This window comes from Paralichthys olivaceus, chromosome 16, assembly GCF_024713975.1.
Source record: "Paralichthys olivaceus isolate ysfri-2021 chromosome 16, ASM2471397v2, whole genome shotgun sequence".
Taxonomy (NCBI): domain Eukaryota; kingdom Metazoa; phylum Chordata; class Actinopteri; order Pleuronectiformes; family Paralichthyidae; genus Paralichthys; species Paralichthys olivaceus.
In genome coordinates, this window is record NC_091108.1 from 15,839,240 (window position 1) to 15,861,349 (window position 22,110).

At 40.4% G+C, this 22,110-nt stretch overlaps 2 protein-coding genes across 2 annotated transcripts; both read left to right on the forward strand.

Moving 5' to 3' along the window:
- The first annotated feature begins 2,387 nt into the window (after nucleotides 1-2,387).
- ddr2b (discoidin domain receptor tyrosine kinase 2b) lies at nucleotides 2,388-15,814 on the forward strand. The gene is made up of 17 exons (XM_020105678.2): nucleotides 2,388-3,436; nucleotides 5,243-5,349; nucleotides 6,388-6,490; nucleotides 8,463-8,700; nucleotides 9,326-9,473; nucleotides 10,050-10,152; nucleotides 10,388-10,571; nucleotides 11,002-11,242; nucleotides 11,368-11,433; nucleotides 12,292-12,428; nucleotides 12,978-13,188; nucleotides 13,275-13,468; nucleotides 13,754-13,881; nucleotides 14,000-14,209; nucleotides 14,334-14,568; nucleotides 14,708-14,857; nucleotides 15,059-15,814. Coding segments are annotated over exons 1-17 (2,592 nt in total). The 5' UTR covers nucleotides 2,388-3,434; the 3' UTR covers nucleotides 15,194-15,814.
- A 122-nt stretch (nucleotides 15,815-15,936) lies between these two features.
- On the forward strand, nucleotides 15,937-19,428 carry LOC109644359 (3-keto-steroid reductase/17-beta-hydroxysteroid dehydrogenase 7-like). Its single transcript, XM_020109720.2, has 9 exons — nucleotides 15,937-16,141; nucleotides 17,032-17,235; nucleotides 17,365-17,457; nucleotides 17,565-17,679; nucleotides 17,965-18,159; nucleotides 18,681-18,785; nucleotides 18,884-18,940; nucleotides 19,048-19,146; nucleotides 19,275-19,428. Exons 1-9 carry the CDS (start codon nucleotides 16,107-16,109, stop codon nucleotides 19,380-19,382), a joined length of 1,011 nt encoding a protein of 336 aa, XP_019965279.2. The 5' UTR covers nucleotides 15,937-16,106; the 3' UTR covers nucleotides 19,383-19,428.
- Nucleotides 19,429-22,110: the final 2,682 nt, after the last annotated feature.

Genomic DNA, 22,110 nt, shown 5'->3' on the forward strand with positions numbered 1-22,110 from the left:
TCCTCCTCCTCTTTCCCCCTGAAGCTCATTACCTCTTTCCCCCACTGCCTTGCACTCACAATCTGTCGGCCGTATCCATACATCCATATCTCTCTGTCAATCAGTGCCGCTTCCCTCCAAGGTTACACTGCACCTGTTCACATGAAGTGTACTAAAAACTAAAGTGCACTTAAGTCAACGTCTCCCCAAATGGAATTAAACGCCCTTTCCCAAATGCCATGTGGTGCTATGATATGTCTAGCACGTTTAGTGCGATTCACGCATGAAATTTCTATCAAACAGCGCCGGTTTCTGGGCTGACCTTTCCCAAACGCTTTTCTCGTTAGTATTTATAATTGCTGATGGGATGTGGCGAGGTGCTTTGTGAGGGTGTTGGCTCTCTATTATCATCGGAGATACACCAGCTGTGGCCATTAAACAGGGTCAGCTCCCCTCGCGCTCACTGTGTCTGTGCGCTTAGAGCAGCAGCTTGATGCAACACTGCAGATACTCTGGATAAATATGAAAAATATCAGCCATTACCCACCCACACCCAGCAGCTCCACTCACACAGCTGCTGCTGACACAGACAGTGGGCGGCCTCCAGGAGGTGGCCCCTGCTCTCATTTGCTTGATTATAGTGAAGGATGGTCTGTAGTGTCACTCTGCTCACCCCCTCCACAATCTGTATATGTTCATTGCTTTGTATTCTACAGGTCAACTGGATTCAACAAACATGTTATCACTGCAGTCTTGCCTTTTTTTTTGACTGTCTAGATTTGAGAGACATTCATGGTTCCCAGATGATGAATCCTGCAGCTTTTCGTTATATAATCTCCCAGTTTTTGCTCTAGCGCCACCATGAGTTTGACATTTGTGGTTTACACTAAAGTAATTTATCTCATGATGATTGTCATGTATTTTACTACGATCAGTCATGTTCAAACAGACAGGTTGAAACGTAAACATTTCAATGATTGCTCAACTTCTTTTCAACTTTTTTCGTTTACCCAAAGCAAATGTCAATAAGCGAACTCATTAGCTGCTAAACATCGGCTTTTTAAAGGTGTCCTGTGGAGTCAGGCTAAAGTGTTTCCACTCAGTGTTACTCACCGAAACACAGTCTGTCAATGAAATTCAATAAAGGATTTTTTTTTTCATCATAACATATGAAATTTGATTTGTATCAAGCTTTGATTTTTATCTCACTTTAAAAACAAACTATTTCCTAACATCAATTAAATAGTGCATTGAACAAATATTAAACTCTACTTAAAATGTTGTGCTAACACTTATTTTCTGTCCTTTTTACCTGCAAATTAGCTCCATATATTTTTTATGAGTTTCTGAGCTGGGTAAAAAAGGGTGAATCTATTTTAGTACATTAATGTATACTGTTGTTTACAAGAAGTTAAAAGTATCTGGTAGATTGAAATTACATAGCATTTCATGAGTGAAGTTGTACGTGAGTTAGGCTAATATGTGTTAGTACCATGATTGTAGGAGTACAGACATGGTACAACTAATCTACCACCAAAGCCATCCTCTTATGAGATCATATCTCTGCTGGAGTTACTTTATATAAGTCCCACAGGTTGCTGCAGTGTATTAAGTGCATTTTATTTAAGCATAATATATGTATACATTTTTGGCTCCCCTGGTCAAATTACATATTTATTCATATTTGAAATGAAAATCTCAACGAAATTAAAAACTGTAATTGTGGCATGTGCAAACATTTGTGCATCCTTCTCCTTGTAATACACGCTTTATTAACTGATGTTAGGGCTCATCAAGCAGTTAAAGAAATACCATTAACATTTGTTATCTGATGATAAATTACCTCTTTCTCTAAACCACTTGAACCACTGAAATCTGAAATGAAGCTGATGATAGTGATGCTTAAAAACAGGGACAGCTATAAAAAGATATGAAAGTGCTTGCAGCTGCAGTTTCCACTGTCTGAAATGTCATTATAAAATAGTAAAGGGGAATTGTGGAAGTCAAAAGGAGATCTGAGAAACCAAGAGGAAAAAAACACTCAGATAGAACTGCACATCTGCTGGGCAGGCGAAGGAAAGGCACAGCAAAACCCACACATGAGAGACCAGCAGGGAGGTTTGGCCAACTCAGGAAGCTAATGATCAAAAGTGTTTAGAGAAGAAATTAAACGTATAGACCTAAAGAACACCCTGATAAACATGCGGTTGGAAACGCTCAGTGTAGCAGGAAGTGGCAGAGGAAACATTATACGGATGAAAGAATAGATTTCAGGAGAAACAGGAGAAAGTGAGAAGAAGCTGGATTCAGAAAAGACAATATTCCGTCTGAGCTGTTTAATGAAAGTCTTTATTTAACTAACACTCCCATGTACACACAGCTATGCATTGGTTATTCCACTGAACATGAAATTATACACAACATGTTTCTTACAGCTACAACCTTCTTAACGTTATCAAACTGCAGTTATGTTGCTCCTGTGATGTACACTCATGAATACATTTTTATTAGATTATCATGAACACTGCTACAGGGGATATACAACAGCTTATCTGGCTATTTGCTCTCTTGGTATAGGCTGCTTCATATTTAGAATACAGTCAGAAGTTATATTGAACTTCTCATTCATCTCTTAGAGAGAATCTGTTAAACTATTCCACTAAATGGGCACTATCTATTTTAAAATAAATACTGTAGACACATTATGATAAAGGTATGGGACTATACAATATATAGAATTATTACTCTACTTTCTTCCAACCATTACATTTACATCTGCTTTTGCTTTTGTATAACATAACATCCTGAAGTGTCAAAAAGGACTGTGAAACAAACATGACATAAAACTGAAAATATTAACATTCAACACATAATTTAAAATACATACTACGTGCTTTACCCAGCTATGAAACCACTCTGATTCACATTTGTGCCTCTAATAATGACAACAAGCTTCTGTCTTTTGCCGTATCCATTGTATCCGTAATCCCAGTCCTGCCTCTTCTTGTTTGTATCCAGTGAGTCCGTTTTTTTTCCTTCTGAACCATCACGTCTCCTTCAGTAATTAGCAGGTTCGTCTCTGCAGAGAAATGAGCTCCAGTCTGTTTTTGTCAGTAGCTGGTGGTGGAGGCTGCTCCGCTCAGCTGCCCCTGTGGGCCATAATTGAAACCATTTGTGGATCAGGTGGAATTCTGGGATTTTGGCTCCATCTCAAAATCCCAAGCGTGTTATTTTCTCTCTTTCTTTCCTCCAGCCAGAAGGACTGTTTCCTCCCTCTCTCTCTCTCTGTCTCTCTCTCTCTCTCCCTTCCTCTCCCTCCCTCTCTCCTTCCATTGCCAGAAAGTCCTTCAGAGAAAGAGGTCAGCGACTTGCAGTGGTGAATGCATCAGCTCACAGTGGATGTGGAATACTCCCCGACACAGATGGTTTCATAAGAACCAGAGAGGAACGTGTGAATGTAAGTCAGATCCATATTTTCCTCACATGTGAATATTAACAGTCATGTCCACGTCGACTTTGAGGGAAGTCTGTGTCAGCTCGGCTCAGCATAGAGAGTGACATCACACAAGAAAACACAACAGAATTGGCTTTAATGGCCGAGTTCACACACGTGGAAACTGACTGTGGTTTGACATTGCTCTGTACTGACACATTAGTAGACACATAGCCAGGAAAGTTACCAACAAAGATTGAACAAATAAGTTTAAAAATAGACATGTTCATCATATTATATACATATATACATATCCGTAGATACATATACACAGCACAAGTGTAATAATATTATCATACGTACATAAATAGATCTATAAAGGCTCAAAGGGGAAAGATATTGTCGCTAAATTTGTATTATTCCAGTTTGTCACCCACACATTTAGAAGCTTTTCCACCAGAAAGTAAGTGATTATCACATGAGCTGGAAACTCCAGTGAAAGATTCATTTCAGGCACAAGTTTGTTCTGGTGTGATACAGTAAGTTAAATTAAGTGTACTGTCTTTATGTACAAAATACACACGTTACAATAGTTCGTAGTGAGTACATCACACCGGTGCAGAAGTACACTCTCCCCCCCAAAATTTTGGGTGAACGCACCACGTGAATGTGGTGTAAGTGCATTTTCTGAGCAGTTTCACAGTGAGTTGGGGGGGTAAGTCACTGAGACCTTCACTGGGCTTATACAAGGTAAATAAAACTCATACTGCAACCTCTGTGGTGGCAGAGAGAGAGAGAGAGAGAGAGCAGGACTGTGGCTTACAAGGACGACTGTGTGTGCATTTACCAGTGAGGAGCTCAACAGGGTTACTCAACACCACAGAACATTAGTAACATGCTGCTATCAGTGATACTTAACTGTGATTTAAACACATACATATTTAAAAACATATATATAAAACATCCCTGAGGAAAACAGGTTGTGTGAATTAAAAGATGTTAGAGATGTTATGAAGAGTATATATTTTGTACTGAGGATGATAGAATGGAATAGTTGTTTCATTTTACCGCTTATAAGTTGGCTACCTTTATTTCTAAATCTTAAAAATAAGTGATGGTTCACATCATCATCATCATCGGTATTTCAAATTTCTATATTTTCATTTATTTTCCAATTTGTGTGTTTACTCTTAAAGTAATTATTATCATCTAACAAAAACTGAACAAATACGTTTAATAAGGTCTTGATCTTCTATTTAAAGTGCCTTGCGATAATGTACATTTGATTTGGTGCTATACAAATAAAATTTAATTTATTGAATAATAGACTACTACTTATATACTCTTGTTATATATATATATATAGCACAAGAGATCTATATATACATATCACGCAAGTATTTTATCATTATAATACCTACAAAGAAAATATCCAGAAATAGAAATATTTTGATGCCTTCTATTTCTTTTTCCAAATCTTACAATTTCTTTTAATCTAATTTTTTTATCATTTATGTGCATTAGCTGAGCCTTTAGCTGAGCCTTTTTATAGAGTTTTTGTATGTGACTCATCATTTGACTCATCACAAATATAGATGTGGGAGCAAAATGTGTCAATATGATGTATAAAAGCGTTTAATACATCTTACTTTGCAGCACTTTGAGCCTCACCACTCACCCAATGATCTATCCTGAAATCCAGCCTTGTATATAGTTTTTCCATTTTTATTGTACAAGGCATTTCTATAACTACATTCCCTTGAGCTGATACTTCCTTGTCCTGCTGTGTAAATTGTGAATTTCCTCTCACATCATATCTCACATGTTTAGGTGTGCAGCTCCTGGAGAAGAGATGAAGGTCATGGAGGTTAAACTGATCACACGCCGCGTGGTCTTTATCCTGCTGGCTGCCTCTGCGAGAGCTCAAGTGAACCCAGGTAGATTTGTATCTGTTAACATACATGTCCAGGCACCTTCATTACAGTTGAACTGTTCCTGATTGAATGTGCTTAGTTTAAGTCACAGTGTGCGATCAGGGCCTGCAGCTACGAGCTCATCCATGCAGCTATGTCATATTTAAGCTTAAAATAACTTCTTTATTTTCCTGGGGGAGAGGTGTGTTGACAGGATGGAGAAGGAAAGCAATTTTAGGTGGGTGGGCTTAAAATGCAAGAATGTTAACGTCCATCTATGTGTGTGTGTGTGTACGTGTGTGTGTACGTGTGTGTGTACGTGTGTGTGTACATGTGTGTGTGTGTATGCGGTTTACCTTATGGTCAGACAGCAAATACTCCTCAGAACAGGCAGACCTTTCACATGCGGGGGGCATTCATGGAAAAAAAAGTTTTCAAATTTGTAGTAGTACCTTCTCTCACATGCACGCACACACATGCACTGCTCTGGCTGTTCCACTTAGAATATTTCCACAGTAAAAGGCGTGTTTGTTCTGCTGCTCTCTCAAAGTACATGTTAGAGAGTTCAGTGGGAAGGTGAATAAAACACACGTCCCTTAATGACCAGGTAGTGATGGAGAGAATAAACAGTGATTCTGCAGCTGTATAACATGTGGACATTCCATATCCACAGGAAAATGTAACATCTCTTGTCACACAAATGTAGGTTAGAGATGAAATTAATGATTTAAAGGGAATTAAATTTCTCTCATGTGTCTCTGGTATAAATTATGAAGGGAAAATCAAGAGTAGGCAGCCTGGAGGCCACTCCCTGCTCATTTTGCTTGGACTGGCACCTACACAGTGATGCCTCTGTTTGGCTTTGGAGGCCTCACGGTGCCGCAGGAAGGGGACTGCAGGGGGAAGGGATGAGCTCAGACTGCTTTACACTCACCTCCTCACATCCTGAAAATACACAATGAGGAGAAACTCACAGTGCATGGGAGAGAATACATACGTTTTACACTCACACATTCAAAGACATATTGAAAAGTAAACCAGTCATGCTTCCTGTTTTTGTAGAAATGTGTCGCTATCCTCTGGGTATGACCGGCGGGCAGATTCAGGACGAGGACATCTCTGCCTCCAGTCAGTGGTCTGAGTCAACGGCTGCAAGATTTGGAAGGCATGTTGGATTATGCATTTCTCTTCTTTTGATTAAAATGTGTCATGAGCACATTGTGTTTACAAAAGTGGAAATCTCTAATAATCAGTATTTTTATTAATTGAACCTCAGATTATGTTCAGCTCATGTGGCCACTGATGATTGCACCAAATTCTTCTCCTGTTCAATCCTCTTGTTTATCAATGAAAACACACACACACCTCTCTGCTCGGGCTTCTTTAACGTTGCCAAGGAGGTTATGTTTTAATCTATGGTTCTTTGTTAGTCAGCATTATTACTCAAAAACTGCCTCACAGATTACCACCAAACTTGGTGAAAGGATGAAAGACAAGTCAGAGGAGAACATATTCAATTTTGGTGCTGAACGGTTTAGGGGGTGGATTCAGGAACTTTTTTCGTTTTTCAACATCATTCATGGATCTTGATGAAACATAATCATGTTTAGGCAACTGTTATTTATTGAAATTTGTTGGAGATCCAAATAAAAATCCATACAGTGAATTTAAATGTGACTTTATATGCATTCTACTGGGTGTCAGTCTTGTTACATCCAGTTCTTTTTCACAACAAAACTGGCCTTTGTTTCGCCAGCAGCATATGTGAAAGGAAAATATTGTCTGAACTTCCATTTAGTATCTGTTGTGAAGTTGTGGTTGAAATCTCATGATATTATGTTTCCATTTATTTATTTAAAAAGGACCATGAACAGTAATTAACATGCATATTTAAGTGTAGTCAAGATTTGGCCATGCAGGCTAGTTTTCCTCTGCAGTCCTTGGCAGTGTGTTTATAAATAACACATCCATATCATATCCACGTACATACATAAACATATACATATACACATAATATATATTCTCAAACACACACAAAAACATCTAGACACATGTATAAAAAAACACAGTAGTACATATACAGACACTTAGCATACATAATAAATGAAGCAATGACATATGAAAACATGGAAGACAACAGAGCACTGTCCACGTGACAGACCTTGAGGTGAGATTGTTCGATTTCTTTCCAAGGTGAACCGTGAACTAAATGTAAATCCATCCATCCATTATCTATACTGTGCATTATGTTTGAAGGTCGTAGGGGTGGAGCTGATCTGACATCGGGCGAGAAGCAGGTTGCACCATGGACATGGTTGCCAGTGGAGCATAAGGCCGACATACTGAGACAAACAACCATTCATGCTCACATCTACAGTCAATTTAGAGTCTTCAGTCAACCTTGCCCCAGTCTGCATGTCTTGGGACTGTGAGAGGTGTCGGATACGGAGTAAACCCTGCAGACACGGCGAGAACATGCAAACTCCACAAAGAAAGACCTTGGCAAATCCAGGATCCAAAATGGGAACCTTCTTTCCAGTGGCAGATCTAGGATTATTTCTAAATCGGGGGCCATAAAGGGGTTGCACTTTACACAGAGGGGCCAATTATATGTCCGACACCCATGCACAAGTCCTGATTCAGTAACTTGCACATTTAAATCATTCCTTGTTTACTGTTAGCTCTGTAGTTTTGAGCGACACATCATTGCTCCAGCAAATCTTAGTAATTTATTGTTGCTACGAGGAAAACCACTGAATATAACTGTAAAACTGATATTAAGTGAGGTGAAGAGATTGACACCTCTTGTATGCGTATGTTGAATATGGATGTGGAACTAGCAGCAGCAGGGGACAACTGAAACTCAGCACGTGTGAAAGTTTGATGAAGAGACTACATGTTGAATAATGATAGTCACTTTACAGCTCCACCAGTGATGATAAACACAGACAAGATCATGCATACTGTAGAAGATAAGTTCATTAACTCACCAACATATTCCCTTTTCTCTGTCCTCTCCTCACCCTCTCTTCCTCCTCTGTTTATGTCTTGAAGTGCTTCCTTCTTCCTCCTCTCTCTGCCTGAACTCTGCCCTTCCTTTCCTTCTCTGTCTCCTCTCTTGTCGTTCTCCTCCTCAGACTTGACTTTGACAACGGGGACGGTGACGGGGCCTGGTGCCCTGACATCATGTCAGAGCCGGACGGCCACAAGGAGTACCTACAGGTGGACCTGCGATCGCTGCACTTCATCACGCTGGTGGGCACCCAAGGTCGCCACGCCGACGGAATGGGTAATGAGTTTGCCCAGCGATACATGATCAAGTACAGCCGCGACGGCAGCAACTGGGTGGGCTGGCATGACAGGAAGGGAAGGCAGGTGAGTAGGGGTAGATGTTACTGTGTGTGTACATATATATATATATATATATATATTCTAATATGCTCTACTGCTCTTACACATCTGATGCATGTTGGGTCAACACATATTCATGTCGTCAGGTTCAGATGTAGAGCTGGAGAAAAGCTGCCATGACAGTTGGGCCTTAGAGATTGGGTTGACTTTGTCTATAAAGGAAACACTGATCTTTAGCTCATCTTGTGTCCAGACAAGGCTTTTTTGACAGCACAAGTTAATAGACTGGATATAAAGATGGATGGCACGTCTCCACTTCCTCCTAATATCCAGAGATGAAGCCAAAATATCCTGGTAACAAATACTGACATCCTGTGATGATGATGTCATGGAGTCAGTTTTCATAACAATGTTATAAGATATAAGTTATTGTCCTCCGAAGTCAAGGGGGACGGACTGTGTGTGTGTGTGTGTGTGTGTGTGTGTGTGTGTGTGTGTGTGTGTGTGTGTGTGTGTGTGTGTGTGTGTGTGTGTGTGTGTGTGTGTGTGTGTGTGAAGCATTACCACCATAGACATTAGATGTTTGATATTTATCCCTGATACTTTTCTCTCTCAGTCAGGCTCATGTAATGTGCCTCTTCTCTGTCAGGTCATCGAGGGGAACAGGAACGCATATGACGTGGTGCTGAAAGATCTGGAGCCTCCCATCATTGCTCGCTTCGTCCGCTTCATGCCGGTGACGGACCACTCCATGATCGTGTGCATGAGAGTGGAGCTGTACGGCTGTGAATGGCTCGGTCAGTCATCACTTTCCATTCTATGCACTGCAGCATCTTCATCTAACAACATCTATAGTCTAACCTATAATAAAACCTAATATTTGTTTTTTATTTTATTTTGCAAGACAAGAGACAAGGCATTGACAAACTAATGACAGGAACAGTGAATACAGGCCAGTAAGCAGGTTTTATTCTATATAACACAGAAATTATTAACAATAATATTGTAGCGGAGAGCATAAGGAAGGAGGTTAAAGAAAACATAATAGTACAACAATACTAATACTCTTATAATGATTAAAACAATCATAACTGAAATAATGGTTACTATTATCATCATTACCATCACCAATAATATAATAACAAAAATAATAATCATCAATAATAATTCGTATTGTCTATTAAGCGGGGGTATGTACCGTCCTGTCCACTGTTGGGCGAAGCAGATTCCAAAATCTTTATTCGTTCTTTGTATTTTGGACAGTTGTTTTATTACTTGTGACATATCCTAAGAAAATGGAGTCTATTGTCATATTATCCTATGAGCCTGCAGTGAGTAAATCAATCATAATTGTCTCTGACCTGCTCTTTTAGATGGCCTGATGTCTTACAGTATTCCAGATGGGCACCAGATGATCTACAGAGGCCTGGACGTCTACTTTAATGATTCTGTGTATGATGGAGCATCCGATGAAAGGTCGGGATTGTATTTATACTTCTGAAAAGAAAGATGTAGCCTTCAATGTAGAATCAAATAATTCTGTTCTCACTGTCATTTTTTACCTCGATATTCCTCAAAACTAAGTGAGGATATAGTTTGTTCCCTTTGGGCTAAAATAGCAATAACTTGATAATCTCCTCTCTTCTCATCCTAGAAATAAATTACGTTCTTTTATTTTTCTTTTCTCTTTTTCCACTCATCCCTGCACCAGACTGACTAAGGGCCTCGGCCAGCTGACAGACGGCACCTGGGGTCTGGACGATTTCCTGCACAGCCACTTCTACGGCATGTGGCCAGGCTATGACTACGTGGGCTGGAACAACAAGAGCTTTGTCAAAGGTTATGTGGAGATGATCTTTGAGTTCGACCACGTCCGAAACTTCACTTCCATGAAGGTGAGAGGGTTCGGGGAGAAAACCTTTGGATGTATTTCAGATGAATATTTACAGATTTGAGTCAACAAAATGGTGATCTGGGCTGTGCCATTCTGGGCAAGCACATCACATACAACACTGCTGCAAATCTTAAATGGGACAAAAAATGATGCAAAAAAGCATAGTGGTGCGAAAATGATATTTTGGGTGTAACTAGTGTGAGCCATGGCTTGTATTCAGAGATGGAAGAGGGTGTTTTGCAGCACAGAAGGACAGATCAGTCATCACTAAACCTTCCTCTGCTTCTGTCCATTTTGGGTTTTGCTTTTTTTAACCTCTCAGGCGAGAAAAACACATATTCCTTGTGGATTTGAACAACATAACTGACTATTTACAAGATCATTTTTGGTTCTTTGATAAAGCTTTACATACCGCAGTGTTACCTCCATAGGTTCATTGTAACAACATGTTCAGCCGAGGGGTGAGGATGTTCCGACAGGCCACCTGTTACTTCCGCTCGGGCTCAGACTGGGAGGCAGACCCGGTGACCTTTAGGCCCGCCGCCGACCGCGCAAGTCAAGTCGCCCGCTTTGTCACCGTGCCCCTGGGGGACCGCACAGCCAGCGCCATCAAGTGTCGTTTCCACTTCAGTGACCTTTGGATGCTGTTCAGCGAGGTGGCCTTCCAATCAGGTTAAGAAACGGGGGATGTGGGTATCATCTTCCTTCTTCCATCTTGTTGGAAACCTTCTAATGTGAAGCTACCATCCTCCTTTGTCCATCCTTTGTTTTTCTTCACTTTGTTCCTTCACACACAGGCTCAGCAGTGTACAACACATCTCTGACTCCTCGCAAACATGGACACCCCACCAACACTCTCCCAGGTCAGCAGCTGAGCCCTCTGTGGTTTTCTGTTTTCTCTAAGTGGTGTTTTTGTTTTGCTAAAGTAAGAGTGTCAGAAAAGAGTGCAGGGCTGCCAGGAAGTGATGTGGCAGGTAACAAAACATGGGCCGACTATAATCTACAGTCAGAAGCACCTCTTTTTCTCTTTCTTACCAATATTTTCTTTTTTTTTTATCACTACCTGTATCAGGATTGTGAGAAAAACATATTTGGTTTAAAGGACTAATAAGAGATAAGTCGGGAGGCAAGCTCAGGAAGAGAATGTAATTAAAATGATGTTATAGATGTGGATTTAAGATAAGATAAGTAATATTGTGATCATAGTAGACAAGCTATATATTTTTGAGTTGAGACTGAGATGAATTCATTATTAATTGAAGCAGGTATAATCTTCTTAACCTCTCCATGTGTGTTTTGTCTCATTATGTGTGGAATTAATAAAAAGGTCAAAAAAATGATTCATTCAGACGCAACTATACTGAAAATTGAATAGATTTTTGTATGTATGTATTATATTTATATTTTTTACTCATTTGTTTTAGTGACATGCATTTCATTGTGATATTACAGTCTAAAAGTGCAGGTAATTGCATACTAGAAAATGTGGCTCAACTAAAACAAATGTTTGGGTTAACAGTGCCCCCTAGTGCCAGCATCAGAAATGCCTTATCATCATAAAGATAAATGTCAGACTTCTTGCTGCACTTGTAATGAAACATGAAGACGACTGTGCGATGAGGATGTTAATTATTTCAGGATTTACTGTGAGGCGAACTTTAACTGTGATGGATCCAATTAAATCCTTTCGTGAATGCCAACTCTCATCTCATCTTTAACAGGGGATGATCCCACTCATAAAGTGGATGACAGCAACACCCGCATCCTGATTGGCTGCCTGGTGGCTATCATAGCCATCCTCCTGACCATCATAGTCATCATCCTGTGGCGGCAGGTGTGGCAGAAGATGCTGGAGAAGGTGAGAAGAAGAGAGGTTTGGTGGAGGAGTGTTATACATGTGAGGGCCCCATGGAGCCACACAGATATCCAATGTAAGCAGACAGCAACCAGCAGCCTCTGATGAAGTAAAGAATAGTTTGCTCAGGTGATCTTGAGAAAAAAAACTTCTGCAACTTGACACAGGAAGGATTTATGTATTAAACACCATGTTACCTGATGTTTTCAATTAGGGATTGGACAAGACCTCACAAGACATTACTAGTTTTTATTTGTAGTAATTATTTGCGGATAGTGGGCATTGTTATGTATAATGTGATTCATGTGGCTCCTATGAGCACCTGTCTTTTTAGAGGTCTCTGCATGGTCCTGCTTCGTAGGCCGAAATATTGCATGAATGAATTTTTGGACGTTTTTAGATTTCGGTGCATTGACATCCTCTTCAATGCCGATTTTATCCACGTATGTCACATTGATGTCAACCAACAAACTCGACAGGAAAAAAAATTCTATTTGCAGTCTAGCATATCAAGAATAAATAACAGACCTCATCTCTCACATACTTTCTCAGGCATCTCGTCGCATCCTGGACGATGAGCTCACAGCTCGTCTTGCCATCCAGACCCAGGCCTTCTCCTTCCTCCACTCGTCTCTGTCCACAGAGGGCGGCTCCACCTCCAACTCCACCTATGAGAGAATCTTCCCTCTCTGCGCCGACTACCAGGAGCCATCACGCCTCATCCGAAAGCTGCCGGAGTTCGCTCAGTCCAGTGAGCAACCCGGTAAGATGGTAAAAAACATCTTGCACTAAATACAGTGGAGGATTTCTATCATTATAGCTGCTGTGGTGTGTTATTTTTGTGGGCAGGTGGTTCAGACGGTGCCCCCCACTATGCAGAGGCAGACATCATCAGCCTGCAGGAGTCGGCCTCAGACAGCAGCACCTGCTCCATCACTGCTGTCAACATGAATCTCTTCGCTGGTACCGACTCATCCATGAAAGAGTTCCCCAGAGACAAGCTCACCTTCAAGGAGAAACTGGGAGAGGGCCAGTTTGGAGAAGTACACTCAGTTTTGTGGAATAGAAACATTATTGGAAGTGGTTATAAGCTTGATTGGGCTGTTCTCCCTTTTCCATTATTATATTGATGTGTCTATCTCTAATTTTTAAACCTGACTGATAGATATTGCTCTGTGGTAAAAGCAGCAGGGTGTGAAATGCAGTCACTAAGCAGTTCACGCTGACACATAGGCAACACTTAGTGGTATTAAACTGAGCAGAAGAGATGGTTCCATCGGAGCCAAGAGGATGATGCACTGACATCATGATGGACTGTTTATATACAGGTGCACTTGTGTGAGGCCGAGGGCATGCAGGAGTTTTTGGGCGAAGATTTTTCTATAGAGGGAAACAATGAGTCACCTCTGCTTGTCGCTGTGAAAACACTGCGGGAAGATGCCAACAAGAACGCAAGGTAAAAACGACTGCTGACAAATTTAAGCTGTATTCTTTCTGCACCATGAATCAGACATGACTCAGTACTTTCCAGTCTCAGTCATGCAGATGATTACATCTGCTTGTTTGTGCTGCAGGAACGACTTCCTGAAGGAGATCCGGATCATGTCCCGCCTTATGGACCCCAACATTGTGCGTCTGCTGGCGGTGTGTGTGGACACGGACCCTCTGTGCATGATCACTGAGTACATGGAAAACGGAGACCTGAACCAGTTCCTGTGCAGCCTCAGGCTCAAGGAGGCCGCAGACGAAGATAAGGCAGAACAGGAGGGGACGAGCATGGTCAGGTGGGCTCATATCTTAACATCAGTGGTGGGATGTAACAAATTACATTTACTTTGTTTGTGTACTTAAGTACAGTTTTGATGTATCTGTATTTAAGTAGATTTATTGTATGTCCTGTGCCCTCAGCTACAGTAAACTGATTGGGATGGCTGTGCAGATTGCATCTGGCATGAAGTACTTGTCCTCTCTCAACTTTGTCCACCGTGACCTGGCCACACGTAACTGCCTGGTGGGGAAGAACTACACGATAAAAATCGCCGATTTCGGCATGAGCCGGAACCTGTACAGAGGAGACTACTACAGGATCCAGGGCCGGGCCGTCCTGCCCATCCGCTGGATGTCCTGGGAGAGCATCCTGCTGGTGAGGGCTTTGGAGTAAAGTGTGATTTCTGTTGAGAAAAGTATAAATAACCTTTAATGCTGATAACACTGTATCTGTGATCTTTATCACGTGTTCCAGCCAAACACCATCATTGAGTGAAAGTTGTCTTTTTTCTCAGGGTAAGTTCACCATGGCCAGCGATGTGTGGGCGTTTGGTGTGACTCTGTGGGAGATTCTGACTCTGTGTAAGGAGCAGCCATACTCCCAGCTCTCTGACGAGCAGGTCATTGAAAACACAGGCGAGTTCTTCAGGGACAAGGGCAAGCAGGTAAACACCACACAGGTTAAGGTCCCAAATCCTGCAGAGTACAGTTTGTTTATGGTGTCATATTTAGTTGGTCACAAATGAATGTAATCACCCCCTATTCTATCTGCATCTGTATCTCATGCTGCCAAATTTGCAGGAAAATTATACCACATTTGCATTAAAGTTTCCAAATACATTCATATTTTTGCCTCATGCTTCCAGGTTTACCTGCCAAAGCCTCTGTGCTGTCCTGAGAGAGTCTACAGCGATCTGATGCTGAGCTGCTGGAGGAGGAACGCCAAGCAGAGGCCGAGCTTTCAGGAGATGCACGCTCATCTGACCGAGAGTCTGGCGTAGCAGATGGGACGTATAATTCCTCTCCGCCTAGCACTGCGTTGTTTGCTCTCAGTATTTAGGACTCATTTGGAGTCAGACACAACCTGTCAAATGTTTGCATTTAATAAAGGCCTGCATTCCTCAATGGTGCTGTAAATGAAGAGGCTATACACTTGAATGGAGCGTTTTTGTGTAGATAGTTATAGCAGTATTAACTCGGAGTGTTCACACCTCTGTGTATTTATTAATTTCTTATATATGTGTATTTATAGAGAACGCCAAAGTAATCCTAGGTTTTTGAATCACAGATGATTTTCAAATGTTTTTTCTTGACATACTGTAAGTACATATATTTCTATTGCACACGTATAAGAGTATGTCAGTACGTCTGTGTGATCTTTTTCACTGTTTCTATTTATGCTTTATTATTTTTTAACATAAACAAATGACACGATATTGACTGTTTTCTGAATCAGGATGTTTTTAACTATGCAGAATCTCTTTGAGATGCTTTATAATCATGTTTACCTCCCTTTACAAGAATAAATTAAGGGTATATTGTTGAACAGAAGCAAAGAACAAAGTTTTTTTAAGCTGTCGAACCAAAGAGCCTTGTAAATAAATAAAAGATCATTAATCACCTCTGGTTGTCATTATTCACTGAGTCATTACTGACGTGCTGCAGGGTTTTCAACGTTTGCGCCCTTCAGTGGGTTGGCCCTCGCTGCTCTCCGTAGTGGAAGCTGATTGGCCAGTTCTTTGCTGACATCCAATCACACCACGTGTAGACTGGAGCATATAGGCTGCTGTGTTTCCACCGGAATCGAACGATGTGCTGACCGCGTCTGCTCACGGACTCGTACCTGCACAGAGAAAGTGTTCAGATCACAGGTTCACACACTGCGATCGTCCACAGCCGAAAACACACACAGACATGCAGAGAGTTGTTGTTGTGACCGGAGCCAACAGGTGAGTTTTACTGAATACACTCGATCTGTGTGTGTGTGTGTGTGTGTGTGTGTGTGTGTGTGTGTGTGTGTGTGTGAGAGACTGCTATTATCCCTGCAGATTGTATCATCATTAGTATTATGACATTGCTGTTTTCTTGTTGTATCTTTTACTTTGTACTTTGGTCAACCAAGTTGTTTTAAATGTGCTGTATAAAATAGAACTGACATTGACATTGCTATCAAACATACACAACTCAAAACATAAACACAAAAGGGATTAAACACTGAAATATAGAAATCAAAAGACAACAAGTATTGTAAAAGTGAATCGAATTAAAAAGATAATTGCCATTGCTGATATTGGCTGATAAGATTGGTGGTGATTCCTAAGATGTCATTATGAAACCCTTATGACAAAGAAATATGTAAGGCTCAATTATTTGCAGTTTAAATATAAACTTGATTATAAATAACTATAAATAAAAGAAAATACATATATATATGTTATAAGGCTCATATTAGCCGATATTATCAGCCAAGTGATATATGGGTCGGGCTTTAGTCTGGACAAGACTTGCTCATATTATCATGAAACACAGAGAACCACTTTAATTAATAACACTGAAAACCAAACATTCTTATCTGCAATGATAAAACCTCTCTGCTCTGATATTTGGATATTCTAACAAATAAAATCAAGATTCGTTTGAATTATTTGATATTTAGAAACTGAGATTGCAAATAAATATTTCCAATCTGCCCTCATTATTTGTTTTTCAGTTTCAGAAGTCATGTGTGTTCGGTGTCATTGAGATGATCCCTCTGATCCTCTGAGAATGATAGAGATTGTCTGTCATCTGTTCCTCTCTCTCTCTCGCTCACTCTTTCAATCTCTCCCTCTCTCTGCAGTGGCATCGGCCTGGCGTTGTGCGAGAGGCTGCTGACTGAGGACTGTCAGCTCCGTCTGTGTCTGGCGTGCAGAAACATGCAGCGGGCCGAGGCCGCCCGCGACACGCTGCTGACGTCTCACGCCGATGCAAGCGTGGACCTGCTGCACCTGGACGTGGGCTCTGTGGAGTCTGTCCTCGCTGCCGCTCAGGAGGTCAGGGCCAGGTGAGGGACCTTTGGTACACTGATGTAATAACTCTGTTTTGTTTCCATGACACTGCTCCTTGTTCTCTTTTCTCTATGGTTTTAACCACAATGAATATGAAATGAAACGGATTTGTGTTTTTTCTATAGGTACAACAGAATAGACTTTCTGTACCTAAATGCAGGAATTATGCCCAATCCACAAGTGGATGTCAAAGCCTTTTTCAAGGGTCTGTTCTCCACGTAAGTGTCCAAACCCACCTCCTGACATTGCATGACTTGCCCATATACCACTATATTTTGTCATGTTTCTGCTCTTACGTATGTAATCATTTCCCCTCTCACTACAGGAATGTCGTCAACATGTTTGCAACAGCGGAGGGTCTCTTAACTCAGCAGGATTGTGTCAACTCAGATGGAATGCAGGAAGTTTTTGCCACCAACCTCTTTGGTCATTTTCTTCTGGTACATACCTCAGATGGTTCTGTTAACATTTACACTGTAGCAGTGGAGTCACACAGTATCTGCATATGGACATATTTGTCAAAGTAAAACAGATAGCAGGGTTGACGTTCATAGTACATCAAATAATTAATAGGATTTACTACACTACTAAAATACTATAGAGAGTACTATACAGTGTTTTCTCATATCTTTTTAAAACCACTTTTCTCTTTGTGTTTATCTGGACCTGTGGCTTGATGTTGTTATTCATTGATTTTCAGATTCATTTCCTTCTCTGTGTTCCAGATCAGGGAGCTGGAGCCTCTGCTGTGTCAGGCAGGACACACGTCCAGAGTAGTGTGGACCTCCTCCAGTAACGCCCGCCGCTCTGCCTTCGTCATTGAGGACGTGCAGCACAGAAATGGGACGGAGCCCTACAGCTCCTCTAAGTACGCTTCAGACCTGCTCAGCTTGGCGCTCAGCAAACACAAGAACAGCCAGGTTTGTCTCTCACCAACAAACAGTAGACTGTAGAACTGGAACTGGCTGACTCAACCTGCACACAGTGCTTCCGGCGTCTTTATTTTTAGTGTATGGTTGTATATTTTCATAATTATGTTTCTTGAGGGCCTGAATAATTTGACTTTTGATTGATGTACTGAAAGCCGTCTGAAAAATGTTTGTAATTTAGTTTTTTAATAGAAAATTAAAATTAATTCTAACATTTACTACGTATCCACTTTTGTGTAATCTAAGTCTGTAGCATTTTCCATCTGCATGCCCTATAAGTTCTTTCAAGACAGTCTCCGTTTAGTTTTAGTGCATCAAGAGTAACTTATACAGGACTCACAGGTATGGACTGCATTAACACTGGACCTCGGGTCAGTTTAGTTCCAACTTTAGCTTCATTTATCGTGTTAAAGTAAATTATCACAAACCATATTATATTAAAACTTTAAAAGCACCTGTCATAAAACATGTATCTGATATTAAAGGAAGTATTTTTCTGCTCTGTGTGACAGGGGCTGTACTCCTCTGTGATATGTCCAGGACTGGTGATGACTAATCTGACCTACGGTATCCTGCCCTCGTTCTTCTGGACTCTCATCATGCCCATCATGTGGCTGGTGAGTGATTTCTTTTGATTATCTTTTGATTATTTTTCTAATTGTGACATGTCTGAACAAACATTGAATGTCATATATCTTCCCATTGTGCCGAACAGATCAGGATCTTCACCAACACTTTCACACTCACACCCTGCAACGGAGCAGAGGCACTGGTATGTTGTAGTGTGTAGTTCATATGAGAAAGACTTTGATTGATTCACAATATCGCTACAATAGACACATTATAAACATGGATTTCCTGCTCTGCTCTTTTCCACAGCACTGGCTGTTTCTTCAAAAGCCAGAGTCTCTGGATCCAAGAGCAAAATATCACAGTTTAACATCAGGGCTTGGAAGAAACTACACTCAACCTCGTCAGGTGAGTCACATGAGGACATTAGTTCTACAGAGAAAGTCCTCAGACGGTAAAACAAAAGAAAGATAATGTGATAAGCTGCCTGAGATACTCTTTTTATTAAGCTCGGTGTGTTTGTGTTCATGTTTCAGATGGACATCGATGATGAAATGTCCGAGGTCCTCTATTCAAAACTTCTTGAACTGGAAATAGAAGTTAGAAGGAAACTCAGTGAGAAAAGCACTGATGGCAAAATCTAACTGTACTTCAATGAGGTAGAGTGAATAAAAGTGCTCTTATTCATTATATATGTGTTTTTATATGTGAATGAAACAACCATACTTCTACTACTTCTCTGTATTTGATGTTGGCTACAGGAGATGAAGCTACTTCTAGTACTTATTGCACTTGGTAAATCCTGTGAAAATTAGTGAAATGACAGTGAAGCAGTCATTTTAGGCATCTGCAGCATTGTTTTAGTAAAAAGAAGATTTATTGTGAAAATGGAACCTCTAACATCAGTGCAAATACTCACAACTCCATAAACATACTGTCCTTCTCTACAGTCAAACCCGGGGCATTTGTATATATAGTGTATATATAATAGTTGGTAACTTCCACACAAAATGATGTGAAAACTCAGTTTTTAAATAGCTGTTTTATGTCTTATTCAGGCTATTGTCCTAATATTAACATCAGAATATTGGTGTCCATGGAAACACGTCTCATGTAAAGTCTGCCTTTATTCTCCTGTCCCCTGACAGCAATGCTCTGAGGACTTAAAACACTTGAACGCCTACTGTATCTTGACTCAGCATCAAACTGACAGGTCTCATAAGCACAGCTGAAAACACACACGCGCAGTCTCTTCCATCAATGAGCCATTTTCTTTTCTACAAAACTACTCATGACTTCATTAGTATTATTATTTTAATTCATCAATATTCAAAATGTGCATTTTCCTACATCAAGGTAAGTCATTCAAAATTTCCCACCTTTTTAAGTACTTTGAAAAGTATTCATGAACTGACCCGACATGTTTTTAATAAAGACTCTTAACTGCATTTTCTTAACAAACATATTGTGAGATCATGTCGTCATGTGAGATCAGCAGGAGTCTCATGTGTTGCTGCTGTCCTCTTGTAATGTAGACACCACCACCTGATAGCTGTATCCTGTTTCCTCTAAAACAGACGTCTTTCATTACAAACCGTAATTAGCTGTCTGTCTGGTTTTCCTGAGGTCATCACCTGACCTCCAACACTGACCTCCAACTCCACCATCAGCTGTCATCTGAAGCTCACCACAAATCATTAATGATGATGCACAGAAATGAAACAATCAACCTATTAAAATATAAGACATTGGCTAATTCACCAAAGTGATACGTAACATGACACTTTTCTTAATGCAAAATTAGATTTAGCGGTTTGCTCTAAAACTTTAAATTAAAAGCAACAGTTGAAGTGTTATAACAGGAGCTGTTAAAACATGATCAGCTGCCACACTGATCTGCTGCAGGTGATTTTCCTTTTTGACATTTTTAAGGTGGACTTGAATTTTTAGATTTTCTTTCTTCAGTCTCTTCTTGACTTATTTTATCATATATTTTGTAAGTGTGACTTGTAGCAGTAGTTTTTTAGTGTGGCAGTCTTCTCTGGGCAGGGGAAAGGGAATAGGAATAAGAGGAAAAGAAGGTTATGACACTAATTAAAAACAAAAGCAGAAAATGCATAAGACTCATTAAAAAGTCCAATAACTATAGTTTATATTTTTTTAAATAATAATCTGCTGTCCTCAAACTCAAGGACCAGTGGCTCTCGATTAGTTCTGTGTGTGAGAGAAACAGCTAGGGCTTTAAGACAAATAGTCCATAGAACAGCTTCTAATTTGTTTGTATACACCATTAGATACATTTTTAACATTACATCTCTCCTCTGTGATGTCAGCAGTAACTTTTTTATCTGAACTGCAACTCTGAACCCCACTGGATTGTAGTAGTGCATTGATAATGAACAGAAATATCCTTGCAAAATCAAGGAGAGAAAATATAGATAAATGTGTTCTGCAGGGATTGAAGACTTATGGTATTCATAAAAAAGATATCTTACTAAAGGAACATGAAAAACTGTTCCTTAGCAACAACAACACTGGCTCTTGCCAGCTGCATTATGGAAAAAAGAAAGCCTTTAGCTAGACCATGTTGTGGGTCTGCTCCCGATGATTGAATGTTTCATCTGACTGACTAATGTTGCTGATTATGATAATGCATGAGGTCCATCTAGCATCAGCACTATAGTCTAAGATTGTTAGATTGTATGGTATTAAAATCTTAAGACAATCACCATTAATAATGAGTGACAGTTTGTTTCTCCCTGTCAATCAAAGAGGTACGGCGCTGTCAGCAAAATCAACAACGAGGACACCAAATATGTTTAGAAATATATTTAGCACATCATGACGTATCAGAACCTCACCACTGTCATCTGGTCTGCAGATCAACACAACCATTGAGCTGCAGCTGACAGGTCTGTAAACAGTGTGTCTGTTCACCCATGGCTTTGCTGCGGTTGGGGACAGTAGAAAGGCTTCACTGCCATCTATTGGTAAAACAAAGTAAGATATTCATACCTGTACGTGCCCTGCATAGAATATGTATAGGTAATAACAAGCTAGAGCTATTTGCAGCCAGAGGGAACGAAAAAGATTCCTATTCATAATTCTCTGCTGCATCTGATGCTATTTATTACTGATGATACAAGGTGGGACCTACTGAGTCTGAGAGGGAAGGAACAGACACTGAGGTTAAGTCATAATAAAAGCTGTGTTTAAATCTACAGGCTGAGAAGTTTAGAAGTGTACGTTAGCAGGACACCAGGTCATATTTTGTTTTTACTTGTTTGCATCTCAGAGCCAGGCCTCTTCACAATGTGAGTCAGCCAGAGCAGGTGTGTTTTGTCTCTTGAGGTAATTTTATTCATCAGGATT

Bases quoted from the DNA above. Each gene is read 5' to 3' on its own strand.
- ddr2b (XM_020105678.2), top strand. The intron at 12,429-12,977 runs GTGAGAAGAAGA...ATACTTTCTCAG, and splicing joins GGCAGAAGATGCTGGAGAAG to GCATCTCGTCGCATCCTGGA. The intron at 13,469-13,753 runs GTACACTCAGTT...GTTTATATACAG, and splicing joins GAGAGGGCCAGTTTGGAGAA to GTGCACTTGTGTGAGGCCGA.
- LOC109644359 (XM_020109720.2), top strand. From the start codon at position 16,107: ATGCAGAGAGTTGTTGTTGTGACCGGAGCCAACAG. The intron at 17,236-17,364 runs GTGAGGGACCTT...TTTTTTCTATAG, and splicing joins GCTCAGGAGGTCAGGGCCAG to GTACAACAGAATAGACTTTC. The intron at 19,147-19,274 runs GTGAGTCACATG...TTCATGTTTCAG, and splicing joins ACTACACTCAACCTCGTCAG to ATGGACATCGATGATGAAAT.